Raw genomic sequence first — 17,742 nt, forward strand, 5'->3', positions numbered from 1 at the left:
AGTAGTAAGAAAGCAGTAAGATTTATGGTGGCCCAGCTGTTGAAACAGAATTGTGTGCTGCAGTTTTAGCTATGCATAGTGCCTCGGTACTTCTGTGTTCACATGCAGACTCAACTCACCCAGCTCCCGCACACACCCATGTGACAAGTCAGAGAACAATCTATAGAAGCAAGCACAATTCATTCCTTCTTGCTGATCAGCACCAGTATTGAGCCTTGCTTTACCGTCATCACAATATCATTCTCTCCCATTGACTCACCCAGCCATGCCCAACTATATACACATGCACTTGATCTGAACAAACCCCTATTCATTCCTTCATGCTTTTGCAGAAGAAGCTATGCTTGTATGCTTTAGAGACTATTGTCAGACTAACTCCACATTCACTTCCTGCACAGATTTATCTACAGCATGGGGAAAAGCACTCCAGCCTGACACAGCTGTGCCTTAGATCCTGCACTACTGTCCTTACAGCAATGCACTATATCAACATAAGTCTGTCGACAACACTCAGGCTCCAGGATGGTTTTTGAACATTAGAGTTGCATTAAGACCTAGGTTCCATGCAATCTCTGAAGACAATTAAACAGCTCTTCAGCTCAAAGCAGGGGTACTATGAAAGCTAGGCCAGGTTGTTCAAGGTCTTGCCCACACAAGTTTTGGAAGTCTCCAATGATGGAAGGTCCACAGTGTCTTTCTCAGCAGTATGTATGTTTACATATATAAGATAACTTGTAATAACTATCTTTTATATATATAGTTATTTATATATTATATATATAATATTTTTGTATATGTACAAATGATTTCAACATATGTAACAAAAAACCTAAATTTACTTTAATAAAATTGGTAGACTACAGTAACAGTTTGAGATCAGGCAGAAGATGGATAGGTCAGAAAGACAGAAGATGCGTAGACCAGGGGATGTGATTAAGTAGGTATTTGGATTCCATTCACAGATACCATAGTTCCCATGAAGACGGAAGACATGCAAGTGCTATACTGATGGACTGCTCTGGACTTGGCTAATAATTTAGAAAAATCCCTGCACAGGCAATACCTGGTATCAACCATGTACTTGTATTTAAAGTCAGAGCCTGTAACGCAATAAAACTGACTCTCTTCACCCGCCTTCTTTTGCCACCCATGCAAACTCCAACACTGCCTTCATTTTTAGGCAGGATTCTTTTTTCTTTTGCTATCCATTTCAGCCTTATCCAACATTTAGCCATATGCAGATTGTTATTACCTTTTGAGGTTAAACAATATAACTCCTCCTTTTCTCCTACATTTATTAGCTTTATCAGTCTAAAGACTTTAATTAGAATTGCTGGTTGAACGTAAAAACACAATGGCACAAGAATGTGTAATCATAGGGACATGTCTCACTACTACTACTACTACTATTTGTTCCTCTAATACTTTTGGTAAGCTAATGCTTGTTCACAGATGCAAATTTAACTCTTACAAGGAATGCTCCATGGTCTTCATATGTGACTACAGATACTGCAAGAGCATGGATTATATCTACAGCATGTAGCTTTCTCTTCCACCTCCATGAAGTTGCCAGCTGCCAAAACCAGATCAAAGTCATCACTACTGAATCAGCAAAGACATGTAAAAGCAATGGATTAATTCCCTCTCTCCCACAGATGGCTTTTTTGAGTATAGATCATCATAGCAATCAACAAATAGAAAGATCAAGTGGTGAACTTCTACAGAAGCAGTAAGAGGTAAACCAAATGCAAAGCACACAAGGAAAGCTTGTAATGGGTATGCCAGTGCTAGGAACTGGAAGGCCCCTGCATGCAGTGATATCCTTCCAGGGGCATCCCTGCAGCCCACCTGACCTCTCAAAAATAGGGTACCAACCTGCTGAGCAGCAGTAGGGCCACATGGCTTCTCTTTCTGCACCAGAAAGCTAAGGGAAGCAGAGAAAGAGGTGCACTCTTCTACTGACTCAGAAAAGCCTAGCTGTGTGGCTCTAGCCTATCATCCTGTAAAGAGAAACCCAGCCAGCATCCTGCTGTTCTGCCCAGAGATCTGCACACAGCTGCCCACTTCTGAAGTCAGGGTGTTTCAGTCTCACATCAGGCAGCCATTGCAAACTGTTTGTGCCCCCTTCAGCAGCACGAGCAAGTTGACACCTCCAGTGCACTAAATGCTCTGACTTTGGAGTGGTAGGAGCCCCTCTGTGCAGGCTTTCCAGCTGCAAAAGAGCCACTCTACGATACTAGACAACAACTGGAAGACCAATAAAACAACCTGGGTATATCAAGCCAGCAACAGCTGCCTACTACCACAAGGCTTCTCTAGACTTAGTGCCAAAGAGTGACCAACTACAACCCCCCCCGCTCCTGACAATTTCCCTAATAACACAATGGTGGTGGAAAACTCTGTATAATTAGCTTGTTCCCCTGCACAGCTCAGCATTCACCAAGTTGTATAGTCCTGGGTGGAAAGTCACTCCAGAACTGCCCACTCTCCAGACTGGTGTTCAGCTTTACTTTCATGGAGCAGACAGATGATATAGCCCAGAACTCAGTCCACCCTAGACCAGAGGAAACCAATCCTAAGACAAACATCACTCCCTGATGAGCCAGGATCCTACACCACAGCTCACGACTCCCAGCTGAAATTCCCCTTGGAGTCTGTATCTCCTCCCTGTATGCCATAATTCAGCATCTCTTCCCTCATGCCAGATCAGCAGTTAAAATGACTTTAGTATGTAACAGACACATATACCACCAAGAACTCTCAGACGTATGGTGACAGCAAACCCAACTCAATAGCACCTATGTTGCATCCAATACTTTCCATCATCCTTGAAAGTCATCTGGAAACCCATCAGCAACACCTGTGCAGTTCAGTGAACCCAGACTATCTGAGTCATCCATTTCAACACACATTGCATCACAGTCACGTACAAGTCAAATCAACCATCCATTCATTTGCAGAGTGTAGTGTTGCACATAACAGTTGGGAGCTGCATCCCACAGCCAAAATCTTCTTTGAGTCCACCTCTGGAACTTTCCCTGTGTGAGCTTCATAACAGGAGTGTGGGAGTGGGGGCAAGACAGGCATTTGTCTACAGCCTTAGGGACACTTGTTCTTCACAAAACAGAATGCAGCAAGCATTCTAAGCAGCTCTCAACCTTCCTATCATAATCTTGGAGCGTCTGGCAGTCTTTAGTTTATCCTAGGTTGCAGCCTTCTTAGCTGTATCTATTTTCAAGTCATTTGTCTAATCCTCGCAGTAGAAAAATTGCTCCCAGGATTTACTAAATCATCCAGCTCACCTTCTTCATTGCTGCTGCAATCTTAGTAACTTTGTACTGCCTTTACCAGAGATACATGTCTGTCAGCCACAGCAGAGCTTCTCAAATGAATTTCAGGTTTCAAACTGCCTGCAGTGGCCTTTCTTTCTTCAATATCCCCTGCAGATCTCTGGCAGAGCACTATGGCTAACAGCTTACTTCTTTAACGTAGACATGTCAGGGTATCAGAAACAAGAGAGGAGCACTGGAAATGGAGGCAAAGGAATGTCTCTCTAATCTGAAACAGAGAGAAGTTAGTCACAGATCACAAAAGCCACAACACACTGGATCAGTGCTTTCTTATTAACTCGCAGTACATTCTCCCAGTTTAACACTAACCAAGCATTTACTCCTTTCTACACACACCACAGACAGAGTTACACAGAAGACATGAAATACAGCAAGCATGATACTTGGCATGAAATTTAACAAATCCAAATGCCAGATTCTGCACCTGGAGTCGACTAACACTGGGCACAAGTATAAACTGAGAGAGAACTGGCTGGAGAGCAGCCCTGAAGAAAGGGACCTGGGGTGCTAACTGACCTCGGGCTAAGTATGAGTCAGCAGTGTGCCCTGGAAGTCGAGAGGGCAAACCGCATTCTGGGGTGCATCAAATACAGCGTAACCAGCCAAACCATATATGTGATTATTCCAGTGTATTCAGCATTGGTGCAGCCTCACCTTGAGCATTATGTGCAGTTCTGGACCCCACGATCTAAGCAGGATGTTAAAGTAGTCAAATACTTCCAGAGGAGTGCAACAAAGCTGGTGAAAGGGCTGGAAGGAGTGGCTAAGGACTTCAGAGAAAATGAGGCCGAGTAGCAACCTCATTGCCCTCTATAGCTTCCTTCGGAGGGGAAGTGGAGAGGGAGGTGCTGATGTCCCTGGTATCCAGTGACAGGATGAGTGGGAATGGTTCAAAGCTGCATCAGGAGAGGTTCAGATTTGACATTACAAAATATTATTTTTACTGATTGTGGTCAAACACTGGAACAGGCTTCCTAGAGAGGTGGCTGATGCCCTACGCCTGTCAGTGTTTAAAAGGCATTTGGACAATGCCCTTAATAAAATGCTCTAACTTTTGGTCAGCTGAAGTGGTTTGACAATTGGACTACATGATCGTTGTAGGTCCCTTCCAAATGAAAATATTTTATTCTATTCGAAGACAGGCCAAAAATCTGTTTGCTGGAACAGTATCAGTTGAAACTAGGGAAGAAAGGTTGTATCTGAAAAATAGCACTTTCTTTAAAGAAAGTGACCACTCTAAAACTTCACTTGGAGAGAATCCATTGGAAGCAACATTCTGTAACAAACTTCTGCAGTCACACTTTACTGAACTACAATCTTTATAAGGTCCCTACACTGAAACTACCCAGAGTATGTAGCACTGCTGTAGGCCGTTTGTATCTCATCCAGAGTACCTGCTGATCTTCAAAACTACATTTGGGACACTTGTGACTTTTCTTTGAAGATTTAAGACTATCTTTTGTCGCTTTGGGTTTTATGGTTTTTTAAACCTTACAAGATTAAAATAGATCTTTAAATATCTCAGAATAGCAGAGATATGAGTTCCAGGAGAGCAGTCTGTTCACACACACTCATCCTATAGTTTCCTTCAGCAGCCTCCAGTTCACCTTTAAAAAGAAGTATCACATTATAAATTTTAAGTGGTTAAAGTCCCTCAGTGATCACTATCACTCTCACACATAAAGCCTGTGAGATGTTTTTAAAACCTGTGTGAATATAGCCACTGATGATCCAATGTCTAGTATTTTTGCTAAGACACATGGAGACAATACCAGAATCCAAGCATTACTGTTTGACATCAATGAACTGATCTCAGCTACAGAGACAAAGCACCTCAGCAGGCTTTTAATCCAGACCAAGCAAACTGTAGCTATTTTTACCATCATGAAGAAACAATTAACTTTCAGCTGGCCTTCCATCCCTCCAATGGAAAACATCCCAAGTACTTGCAGTACACTGCAGTGACAAGTGCTTCTGTTAGTTTTTCAGCTAGAACTGAAAAATATTGGTAGATGAGGGGAGAGCAGTTGATATTGCCTACCTGGACTTCAGTAAGGCCTTTGACACTGTCTCAAATAAGATCCTCATGTACTAGCTGTTGATGTATAGGCTGGCTGAGCAGACAGTGAGGTGGATTGAAATCTGACTGAACAACGAGGTCCAGGGGATGGTGACTGATGGCACAAAGTCTAGTTAGAGTCCCGTGACTAGTGGGATACCCCAGGGATCAATACAGAGTTTAGTCCTGTTTAACATCTTCGTTAATGATCTGGATGATGAAGGAAGAGTGTACAGTCAGCTGGTTTGCAGACAATAGCAAACTGGGAGGAATGGCAAAGGTACCAGTGAGTTGTACTGTCATTAGAGGAACCTCCAGAACCTGGATGAATGGGCCGACATGAACGTTGCGAAGTTCAACAAGAAGAAATGCAAAGTCCTACACCTGGGGAGGAGCAAGCCCACGCACCAGCACATGCTGGGGGCCACCCAGCTGGAAAGCAGCACAGCAGAAAAGGACCTGGGTGTCCTGGCAGAGATCAAGGTGAACATGAGTCAGCAATGTGCCCTTTCTGCAAAGAAGGTAAACGACATCCTGGGCTGCATTAGGCAAAGCATTGCCAGCAAGTCAAGGGAGGTGAACCTTCCCCTCTCCTCAGCACTGGTGACGCCACACCCAGAGTGCTGGGTCCGGTTCTGGGATCACTAGTACAAAAGAGACATGGACATACTTGAGAGAGTCCAGCAAAGGGCCACGAAAATGATGAAGGGAATGGAGCACTTCATGCATGAGGAAAGGCCGAGTGAACTGGGACTGTTTAGCCTAGACAAGAGAAACCTCGAGGGGGATCTTATCAATGTATACAAATAAACTGAAGAGGCAGTGCAAAGAAGATAGAGCCAGGCTCATTTCAGCAGTACACAGTGACAGGACAAGAGGCAATAAGCACAGACTGAAATGCAGGTGCTTCCATCTGAACATCAGAAAACACTTTCTCCACTGTGAAGGTGACTGAACAGTGGCACGGGTTGCCCAGAGAGGTTGTGCTGTCCGCTCTTGCAGATATTCAAAAGCTGTTTGGACATAGTCCTGGGCAACTGGATCTATGTGGTCCTGCTTAAGCAGGGTGGGTTGGAAAAGACAAATCTCCAGAGACCCCTTCCAACCTCAACCATTCTGCAATTCTGTGATTCTGTCCTTGCAGTAAAGACTAAGCTCCTGGTGCAAATTTCAGTCATTACAAATGTCTGCTGGTAAATATTTCAAAATGTGACTTTGAATACAGATGGGGACACAAAAGTTAAAGCACCAAGCCCAGACACACTCTCCTCTAGAACACATAGCAGCCACATCTCACCCCACAGGATGCTCAGAATAAAGGTAGAAGAGACAGAAAAATGCACACGTTAATGCTTGTTGTTCAGGAATAGGAAAGGCACACAACATCAGGATTGAACTCTCTATGATTACAGATGCAACCAAACAGATTACAGCTGGACAATGCAAAGAAAAACACAGGCACTTTTTAAAAGAAAAATGTATCCCCCTTCTGAGTTTTTGTCTGGAACTTTCAACCTCATACCTAACATCGTGTACCCCTCATCCTCTCAGTTCAAAAGGAATAAGCACTTTGTACCATGTAATGAACACAGAAATTAAACACAGAACAGCTCAGATTCTGTGATCCTAGCAACAGTGTGGATCTCTTGGATTTGGGAAGACAGCCCAGCACAGAAACACACATGGTCTCCTGTGAAGCAAGAGAGGGTACATGTGAAAGAGTGGTGCAATCATGTGTTCTTGCTCCCTGGGGGCCAAGTGAGCACGGTTCACAGATATTAGATACACAGGTTGCATGGAAAGAAGTGGACACAGGACAACGTCCACCACCCTGCCCAGTTCTCCTATGGGCATTTGCACTGCAGTATTAGCCTTTTTCAGAATAAGGCCATGTGGAACACATCTAGCTACAGTCTCCCAATAAATAGTTCAATAAGCGCATCTTAGTTCAGAAGGCGCAAGTCAGTCTTCTTGCTTGAATCCAGTAACTGAGGTACTTTCTTTCAAGGGTTTGGATCTGTTTACTACAAGGACATACACGATACACTCTTCCAGAAGACTGCCACTCCCTCCCAGCTTTTCATGTGTACAATTGCTTCATACTACCTCCCGATAGCCTTTCCTTGCTTGGATCTCTCTATGTCCAAGAGTCTGAACATTTGGGTGGTTCTCGCAGCTGAGACTGTTCCAAGCTGTGTAATACATTGCAGATGCCAGACATACTTGTAAATGAACAGCTTACCACATCACTCTGAACAGGCCGAAAGTCTCTAAGACTGTGCAGGCTCAGGTAATAATTGAACATATTCCCGTCCATAAGCTGTGATAGTCCCTTAATCATGAGACTGACATACATGGAAAAATGCATTTCTAGTTGCATTATAGCTGCACTACAGCAACATGAGATACATGGAAAAAATGCAGCTTGCTGCCATGATGTGTGGCCTTGCCTAAGCCATTCATACAGGTTCACAAGACCAGTGACCAGGGGTATCTTTTTCTTGAGACCTTTGACTCAAAGGCAGAGCCACATGCCAATGGGATCCACATGCAGAGAGGAAGACTGTTTCAGAGTAGAATCAATTGCAAAAAGTGGCAGCCTGACACACTGCTGCAATGGATTTAACATGGGAATAAGAGATGGAGTTACAACTGTAGTTTAGGATCTCCAGAAACTACGTAATTTGATACAAATAACCCCAACATTGCTTAGACACCTTTAAAGTATTTTCTCAGTGCACCTCAAAATATCAGCTGCAAGACCTGACTTGCTCTCACTTGCAAGATCAAAAACTTAGACATTCTGTATATAGAAATACGACAAACATCTTCACAATGTTACTAAAAGCTTTTAATTATATACAGATATCAATAATGTTCCATGGAGCCTAAGCACTTTCATGCAAGACCTTGAAAGTTCAAACAGCATTTCCACAGTCTACTGCAATATCAGAAAGATACTTGTTTCTTACGTAATGGGGGGAGACCCTTCAAAGCAAACAGCTTTAGCCCTCACGCTTAGCTAGCAGCCAGATCTCCGCACTACATGCTTCTGAGGTGGATCTCATGACAACAATGGGGGGTTTTTTTCTCATGCAAGTGTGGAATTCATACACAGAAATTATTTTCAGACCTTTGTAAATCAAGTCAGCAACTACGCTGCCCTAAACAGTTTCCTGCCTGATTGCTGCTGTCACACAACTTTTACATGCTTTTGCACAGAATCAGCTCTGCCTGTGCAGAACTGATCTATTTTCTACAGCACCAGGTATGTCCTGTCCTGTGGAGATGGATACTGCAACTTGTAGTGTCTTCTGCATTCCATATGCAGAACTGCTGCACAGTTCTAACTCCACTGCACAGAGGGAGTGCAAAATGCTGCTCATTATGAAATAACTGTCTTCTAAAGGACAAGTACCCTACAATCCCAACTTCAAAATCTTAAGAACTTCCTTCAATGGAGTATGATATGGCTGCTCTTTGAATACTGTTCCAGGTTCTTCAGCTGCAAAGCCAGGCAGAGAAATGTCTAAGTTCAAAAAACTGTAATAGGTGATAAAATACACAAAGCTTCCTTTCACACAGATACTTTCCCCTCAACTACTACTACTTTCATGGATTTACACACACCACTCAATGCCACATAGAGAAGAGCTGCTCAGGAAGACTTCAACTCATTCTTTTAGAGCCACAGTTAGCTAAGTGGGTTTTGTCTATTGAGTTGACGTAATGCCAAGTCTCATTTATTCTCACACAAATACAGTAGCTGCCAGGTTGTTCTGGCATATAGCCACTTATTGTCCCAGCTCGCCTACTTTCATCCCTTTGCCACAGGACAACTAAGCAGTTAACATCTCCCAGGCCAACACTAAAGATGGAGGCCAGTAACTTCTTATCTTCCATACTGGAAGAACTGAGCTGCTTCTGCCACGAATTCTAACATAGCCTACTCTCCCTTGTTTGAAGGTCGTGTTTAAAGCCCCAAAACCTGCCTGATTGTACTACCTGAATAAAAAAAATTCATCTCTGCCCAAGGGACAGACATCTGTCAATGGTGACTCTCCCTTGGGTATCCACTGTAGAAGTTAGTCACCTCACTATTAAAGATGCATTGCAATTTGGCTTTATCCGTTTCAGCTTTAGTCAGTACTTCTACCTCTACACATCAAAGCTTTCTGAACCCCAGACACATTACATCTCTGTGGATACTTTTACAACCTGTGCCTGGAATCTTACCAAATACAGTCACGCCTCCCACTGTTTTCAATCTCCATCTCCTTTACTCCCTGAATCAGCTATTCCCTGAATTTTTTTCCTGGGAATTTTGATTAACCAATCTGTCATTACCCATACTTTGTCCTTTGTAAGTAGCACACTGAGCAAGCACCTTCCTGAATCTCCTTCCTATTCCACTAATACACAACTGAGCTCTTCAGCCAACTCTTTACTGACAACCAGTCACAAAGGTTATAAAACTGCTCACTGAATTTGTTGAAAATCATACTTCTCACTTGTCAGTTAACACATAAAGGAAAACAGCGCTCCATCCTTGCATATGAAAAAGAAAAAAACAGAGGTGCTGGAACGGAACACAAGAATTTAGCAAACTCTGTTGGGTCATTAAATACTGACATATTTCTGTGGTGACAGACCAATATGACAACCAGATCTTCACTCTGTTAAGTAAACTCATTTCTTCTCCTCAATGAAAGACAGGTGTAGGAGAGGAGCAGTTCTCTGCCTGAGCAGTACTCACCAGGGTCCACCTGTCAGGCTTTACATTTCAAGGCTGTGAAATATGACAGATTTCATTTCCATTACTGGTAGAAAATAACACAGGTGAACAAAAGGCAAGCTATGTAGCTCCTCACAGCCAAATTCTTCTATGGGTGGGGGGAGGTACACTTACCTTTTGAGGTGTAGATGTTATTTTATTTCTCTGGCATGTGAGATTTCCTGCTTGTCACATACAGTTCTCTCTCTCAAAACCAGAAAGAATGTGACTATGACATGAGTGTTATGTATCTCAAAAAAAAAACCCAAAACCACCAAAAACCAGAAAGGCTGCTCATTCAAAACAAGTTCTAGAATCTGAAACAACGGCCTGGGAGCAGCACACAGATTTATGACCACACAAGGTAGCAGGTTACCTAGCCACAGATGTAGTTTCTGCTTTGAAAATTGCTTCAGTGGGGTCTAAAATGAAAGATAATTAAATTTTAAAAAATCATGCCCTATTAAAAAAAAATAATGGCAGCTGCATTTGGAAGCATTTTGCCCCAAGTAGTTACTTTCTCTGAAGCTGCTGAAAGTATTTGCCTAAGAGCAGATATGTACTATCAACATGGGCAATTGAAAGAACACTGAATATACTGAGACCCTAATAGTGATACTATTACATATAATTCTTCTATATATATAGATCTTATATATCACTATAATAGTCATAGTCTAACTTTAATCAATCACTTCCACAAAAGAAGTTGCTTCCAGTCAGAAACTACACCTAAAATGACAGAGGATGTAATAAATTTTACAGTTTTAATCTTGTATCATCAGCATCACAAGCGGATTTATTTGGAATTCCACCTGGACAGGATATAATTTATCAAGTTGTCATGGAAATGTGTCACTACTCAATGCAATCATGTTACATTTAAACATGTACACACAGACTATTTAAGTTGATAATATTCAGCACATATTTAGAATTCCTGTTGTGTGACTATTAGACTGAACTTGTAAATGCCAATTCACAAAATGGATAAATATTAAATTCCCAATATATGAAAAAATGAAATTACACTCATGGGACCAACAGATGTGGGGGGATATGTGCTGCGCTTACAAAATTGTTAATGCTACTTCCCCCTGCAAAGCTTCCCACCTGCAACCCAAGTCCCTGAGGCCAGCACTTTCGAGCGCTGTATTTGTTAATATTTGTAGACAATGACTGGTAAAAGATAGCAGAACATTTGTGACTGAGTTAATAGCTACAGAGTTTGCTTCAGGTACCTGCCAGTTTGAAACACAGTTATCATATAAGTTGTGATGCTGTTTTAACACAGGACTTTGAACTACTTCACCTTCAACATTGAACTAGCAAACGAAGAAGTTATTACTGAACACATGACAAATTGTCTCCCTAAAAAGAGGCAGTCTGACTTGGGAGGGTAACAATTTTTTTTTTAATTTTTTATATATGAGCCTTCCATACCACAGACAATGGAGGGGAAGCCACAATTTTGAGTCACAAGCATGGGGCTTCTCAAGTGCCTGTAGGGCTCCCCAAGTACTCCCTCAAAGACTCACATCCTGTTCCACAGGAGCATGCCAACCCAAGAGCCTTGGTACCAGTCACCAGGTTGGTAGTACATTGTTCCCCAGAGCAAGGCCTAAGCACACCTGCAAACGTGTCCCATCAGAAGGGAGGCGAGTTTGAAAGCACAGAGGACAGGGCACCCCCACTTCATGTGTCAGCCTTGCACTTGTCCTGCCTACCCTGAGGTATCAGAAGGCCAGGGCACCCAGAGAAGCATGGTGAGCAGTGGCCACTCCATATGCATTCAGACAGGAGCTACTCCCCTCACCAAAATATTCTTCCAAGGGCTGACAGCCCCAGAGCAGTCTGCAGGTGCGAAAACAGAGCACAACACTTACTTTATCTTTCATGGCAGAGGGGACAGAGGTTGCCAGATGCTTGGAGCCCTTGTTGAGCTTCTTGCCTGCGTCATCGCTGCCACCACTGCTCTCGACCTTGATAAGCCGGTGCTTTGGCGAGATGTACTTCACATCGGGTGGTATTGCTGGGCGGCGCTCGCTGTGGCTGCGAAAGAGGTGCGGGGAGCCAGGTGCGCAGGTGGCAGGAGGCGCGGCACAGCACGACGAGGAGGAGAAAGCCTTGGGGGCCCTCTCGGCCAGTTCCTCGGGCGCAGAGTAGTGCGGACGGCACATGGTGCGCAGCTTGAGCAGGGAGGAGCCGGGCCCGCTGTAGGGGTCCTCGAAATCGAGCTCTTTCTGGGCGCGGTAAGCGCGGAGCAGGTCACTGGTGTCGTCGCGCAGGCAGCGTTGCGGAAAGCCAGGCGAGGTGTGGTGGTGAAGGTGGAGGTGCGGCGGCCCGTCGGAACGGGGCGCCCTGCCGGCACCGTTGCGTTTCTCTCGGTAATCGGGCCGCGGAGGCTGCGGGGGACCGTTGGTCTTGTTATTGCCCAGGCTGAAGTACTTATTCAGCCATTTGGCCATCGTCTCTCCCGGCCGCGGCCTCTCAGCACCGCACGCTACCCCCGCTTCCCCGCGCGCCAGCCCTGCTCACCGCCGCCGCCCGCATGGAGAAGCAGGGCGGCGGGGCAGGGCGGGGCGGGGCGGGGCGGGCGCCCTCACTCCCCGCACACGCTGCTCTTCCGCTGTCAACGACTAGAAAGTCCCCACTTAGGCCCCCGACTTCACGGCGGGCCAGAACCTCTCCCGGCCTGAGCCAGGCGCTCGCCGTAGCTCCGCGTCCTCCCCCGCGGCTTTAGGGCTCTCGCGAGCACAGCCCCCACAACTCCGCGCTTACAGAGAAGCCCGGGCTGACCTCAGCACGCACCAGGGAGGCGGGGGACGTATCTGCATGCAGGGCCCGCCCACCGCCACAGCCGGGGGCGGGGAGAGCCGGGCGGAGTCGGACCAGGTGCCGGCGGGCGGTGGCTCTGCGGTGCGTTCCGCCCTGGCCAGGAAGGGGATGGCCGAGCGCCTCCCTGTGGGAGGGACCGGAGCGAGGTTGTTCCGGGTCTTGCTCGTCGCTGCCTCCTCGTAAGCCGTAGGAGGGACGGGGCTGGACACGCAGCAGCAGCAGCTCCCCGGGGAGCGAGGAAGTGTCAGTATGGCCTCTGCCTGAGACCCGCGGCACAAAGGACGCCGTAGGGGCGCGTCAGGCCCCACCGGGCCGGTGCTGCGGAGAGTGGGACCCGCCGAGGCTTCCGCTCTGTGCCCATGGTAGGGCGGAGGAGCAGAGCTGTCGGCCTGAGGAGGCAGGAGGTACGGGTGCCTCTCGTTTCTTAGCTGGCCTGAGGTCCAGGACCTCTGTCTGTCCTCTAGCCTGTCATCTGGAGGGGTCACAACACCTGCAGCCAGGGTGATGTGGTCTCATAGAATCATTGAATCACTAGTGTTGGAAAAGACCTCTAAGGTCATGATGTCCCAACTGTGAACCCGTCACCTCCCTACTCCTGCTGGCTGCAGTAAATCAAGTGCAGAGATGATACCTGTGTGAATCATGCTGCTCAGCTCACTTCTTGCCAGGAGGGTTTGTAATCTTCTAGGCCACTGTAGTTGAGATTAGTTAGTATTGCTCTCCATCTGCCCGATGGTAAACACCTACTATAGCAGGTTTTCCCAAGTTATTTCTGCCCAGCTGTGATAGTCTTACCTGAATCTTTAGTCCTCACCCCAGTTCTGGTTTGGTTTGGTTTGGTTTGGTTTGGTCTGGCCTGAGAGACGGCTGGAGGCGTTGAATGGATGTTCCAGTGGGGATAGGAATATCATTAGGCTGATGTCTCCAGGGCTATCTATGGCCTCTGCCACAAGAAAGAAGTTAAGAAGACCAAAGAACTACCTAGGTGATGGCTTCACTTCTGGTGCTTCAGTTGTGCATTCTGATGAGACAGGAGGGTTTTGTTGTGGTATTGTTCCATCTACATTGAACAGGTGGAATTCGTCTTCAACTAAAGGGTGGAGAAGGTCTAACAATTACATCTTTGGGCAGTTTTCATTAACCAGAATTCAGACGCATCGACACAAGCAATAAAAAGTTTGTTGTTCTTTTCCTTTTGGGATAATCTTTTTCATCCCTTCAACTCAAACCATTCCAACTTATGACAGGATTTTCCAGATCTATACTTTCATGGGAAGCACCAGCTCCCTGTTGCTTTATCAAGAAAATGAATGCAGAGAGATGAGCAAGCTAGGGACTTGCAGCTCAGGAGTTCTGTTCCTTTCAGACAGGTCAAAGCTCTCCACAAGAACATCCCAGTTTCATTAGGAGCCACGGACATGTTCTTAACATGAGCAGCAGAGCTGCTGTCATACTTTCTGCACAGGAAGCTGACCTGAAATTAGAATTGAGATGTAAGCCACTTTTGAAGATGGGAAAGGCAATGTTATGCAGTATTTGGAGGGTGGTGTTAAGATGTCAGGATCTAGTCACATTTTACACTATTGCATTTAATCACTTGGGAGATGGACCTCTTCTTCAATTTTTATATTCAGAACAGGGGAGGGAAAAGAAGATGAACCTTTTATCTGCTTCTCATTACAAGTCATCTGTGTGGTGCCAAGTTGCATTTTGGCAAACAGCTATGTAGTGCACTGTTGGCATTGTTCAAACCCAAAATCAGAGTCATACCTGTAGTATATTATATGAACCCACCCCCAGTCATGAATTCTGAGGGCAAAATGGAGTCAAATATCTTCAAGAGTTAATTGTCTTCATGAGTTAAAGATGGATGAGATTTTCATGTAAAGATTTTATCTGACTTTATGGGCCATTATAATCTGGCTCTTGGCTGCACATTCTCTATGGGAAGACTAATTCTTTCTTTTGAGTGTAAAGAAATTCCTTGAGTTTGGTCATTTTCATGCAGTTTGTTCAAGTGAAGTGTGTTTATATGTTTTAGTAACTGCCTAAGAACAGAGCTCATCCCCTAGGAACACAGGGTTTAATTCTAATTCCTTCCTGGCAGGAATTTCTGCAGCATTGCCATTAGGTTCTGTGGAAAGGATAGCACGCTGCCTTTACTGACTTGGGCAACAGGAAAGATTTCTGTTTTTACATCCTTAGCGCTGTTCTCTCATCTCTGCTCAGCATATTCATCTTGTCTGACCAGGTTTTTTTAGAGCAACTTCTCAGCCTGAACCTGAGAAATATCCTGTTTCTTGACTGGCTAGTACCAGGGTCTTTCAGGGGGCTGCAAGGCTCCCAACAGTTGTTGTTTCTAGGAATGGCATGTTCTAGGCCCTTTATACAAGGGCGAGTTTTTGCCCTGAAGCAAGATGAGTTTCAATTTCTTTAAAACTTGAAGGATCTCATTACCCAGAAGTCTAGCAGCTCCCTAATTCCTGTTCTGCCAGTCTTTCTATCAAGAATTTGGCTCCAGCACGGAGGCATGGGAGTGGTGGGAAGGCCCCCAGCATACCCCAAGCTCAGACCAATACAGTCCCTTGTGGATTAGTGAGGAACTATATTTTCTCCGTTGCATTTACAGGCAGCTTGGAGTGACAGATGAGCAAAATTGTGCCAATGCCGGCCAACTTCTCTAATATTTCAGAGGTTGTCTTAATTTACGCGTCATCAGATCTCAGCAACTGGGCAGGATAGGAAAGATGGGGATACTGGATAACCCCAGGAAAAGCCAAACCTGGATAATACCTGTGAATGCAAACAAAAGAATCTGCAAGACAGACATAGCAGCAAAATGAGATTAATATTTCTATTGCCTGTGGAGCATACCAATCTTAGAGTTTGTTCCAACCTGAGTCTGCAAGGACCACAGCACTTTTGGATGCTGCTTTCCAACCCCAGTCTGCTCATGCAGAGTATATCTGCACCTGCAGCCCTCCTAGTCACTGCTCTGAATCATTTTCACATGACTTTTTGGAGGAACCAGGCTTCATCTTTTCAGACCTTTGGCCAATGTTACGTGGTCTGGTTGGTTGGTTTCTGGCTTTTTTTTAACCAAACATAGGGATAGAGGAGTAGCAGTGAAAGAGAACTTTCTTAAAACTTCTTTGTGAAATAACAAATCCTGAAATTTTGTGAAACAAATGGAACTTCTTCTGCTTGGCTCCGCATCTCTCAAAGTGGAAGTACCAGGACAGGCTTTGCAATTTGTTCCAACTTAGAGAAAGAGTAATAAAGAGATTCTTATCTCCACTGAGACCAGATGAAGAGCTGGCATTTGATACATATATATTATTACACACAAGTCATTTATTTGTGCTGACTAAGTGTGCACACTACTACTCATGTTAACTGAATTAAATAATGAATTTACGTAGCAACTACTCTGGAATTTACAAGACATTTGTTTCCCTTCATGCTTCTAGTTTCCATGTGTAATAAGTGTTGCAGTTACATGCAGTGCATTTCAAATTAAAATAAAGAAAAACAGTAGCAAGTGACATGCAGAGCTAAGAACTTTCTAGATTAATAAACATTCTAGCACTGCTGTCTTACCTAACTTTACAGTTATCGTACAAGAAAACAAGTGCAACTTTTTCAGTACTGATCAGCTTTTGCATTGAAATATCGAGAACAAAACTGTCAAGGAGTAAAATCCTCTTTCTTGTAGTTTTGGGCTAATCAAAAAATCACAAGCATTCAGCACGTTAGGAACTGCCATCACAAAACAGACAGATGTTTTCTTTCCTGATATGCTTCTTTCTTGGTGACTAATATTGGATGGTTCAGAAAGGGTGCGTAGCATCCATAAGACGTTTGGATTCCTCCTGTTTTCTCATATTGCATCATATTTAGGTAATGATTACAGATCAATTTGTTACTCACAAGATATCAAAATTCTGAGTGTTTTCTTTTTTTTGTGTATGACTAAACACAGGATTACTAGGAAGATGTAATTTTTCTACTTTCCAAAATTATAGTTTCCATCAAATAGTTTATTCCTGAGTAAGGAGAAGTGCTCACATTTTGATCACAGAATCACAGAATCAGAGAGCCATAGAATGCTTTAGGTTGGAAGGGACCTTTAGAGGTCATCTAGTCCAACCCCCGTGCAATGAGCAGGGATTTTTTGAACTAGACCAGGCTGTTCACAGTGCGCTCCAACCTGGCCTTGAATGTTTCCAGGCATGGGGCCTCCACTACCTCTCTCAGCAATCTGTTCCCGTGTTTCACCACCCTTATGGTAAAAAATTTCTTCCTTATATCCACTCAAAATCTACCCTCCCTTAGTTTAAAACCGTTACTCCTTGTCCTATCACAACAAGCCTTGCTGAAAATATTTTTCCAATCTTTCCAATAGGACCCCTTCAGGTACTGAAAGGCTGCTGTAAGGTGTTCCCGCAGCCTTCTCTTCTCCAGGCTGAACAGCCCAAACTCACTCAGCCTTTCCTCATAGGCGAGGTGCTTCAGCCCTGGGATCATCTTTGTGGCCCTTCTCTGGACCCACTCCAACAGCTCCATGTCCTTCTCGTGCTGGGGGCTCCAGAGCTGGATGCAGGACTCCAAGTGCGATCTCACCAGAGTGGAGTAGAGCAGCAGAATCATCTCCCTCAATGTGCTGGCCACGCTTCTCTTGATGCAGCCCAGGATACAGTTGGCCTTCTGGGCTGCGAGTG

The 17,742-nt window shown here is 44.7% G+C and overlaps 1 protein-coding gene across 4 annotated transcripts in view; it reads right to left on the reverse strand.

Moving 5' to 3' along the window:
• Positions 1-12,962, reverse strand: part of SHB (SH2 domain containing adaptor protein B) — a 142,392-nt gene extending 129,430 nt beyond the window's left edge. For all 4 annotated transcript variants that reach the window (XM_075411208.1, XM_075411207.1, XM_075411206.1 and 1 more), the window contains exon 1: positions 12,070-12,962. In XM_075411208.1, coding sequence (XP_075267323.1) covers positions 12,070-12,651 — 582 coding nt within the window. In that variant the 5' untranslated portion in view covers positions 12,652-12,962. The remainder of the gene's footprint in view (positions 1-12,069) is intronic.
• Positions 12,963-17,742: the final 4,780 nt, after the last annotated feature.

This window comes from Opisthocomus hoazin, chromosome Z (genome assembly GCF_030867145.1).
Source record: "Opisthocomus hoazin isolate bOpiHoa1 chromosome Z, bOpiHoa1.hap1, whole genome shotgun sequence".
Taxonomy (NCBI): Eukaryota; Metazoa; Chordata; class Aves; order Opisthocomiformes; family Opisthocomidae; genus Opisthocomus; species Opisthocomus hoazin.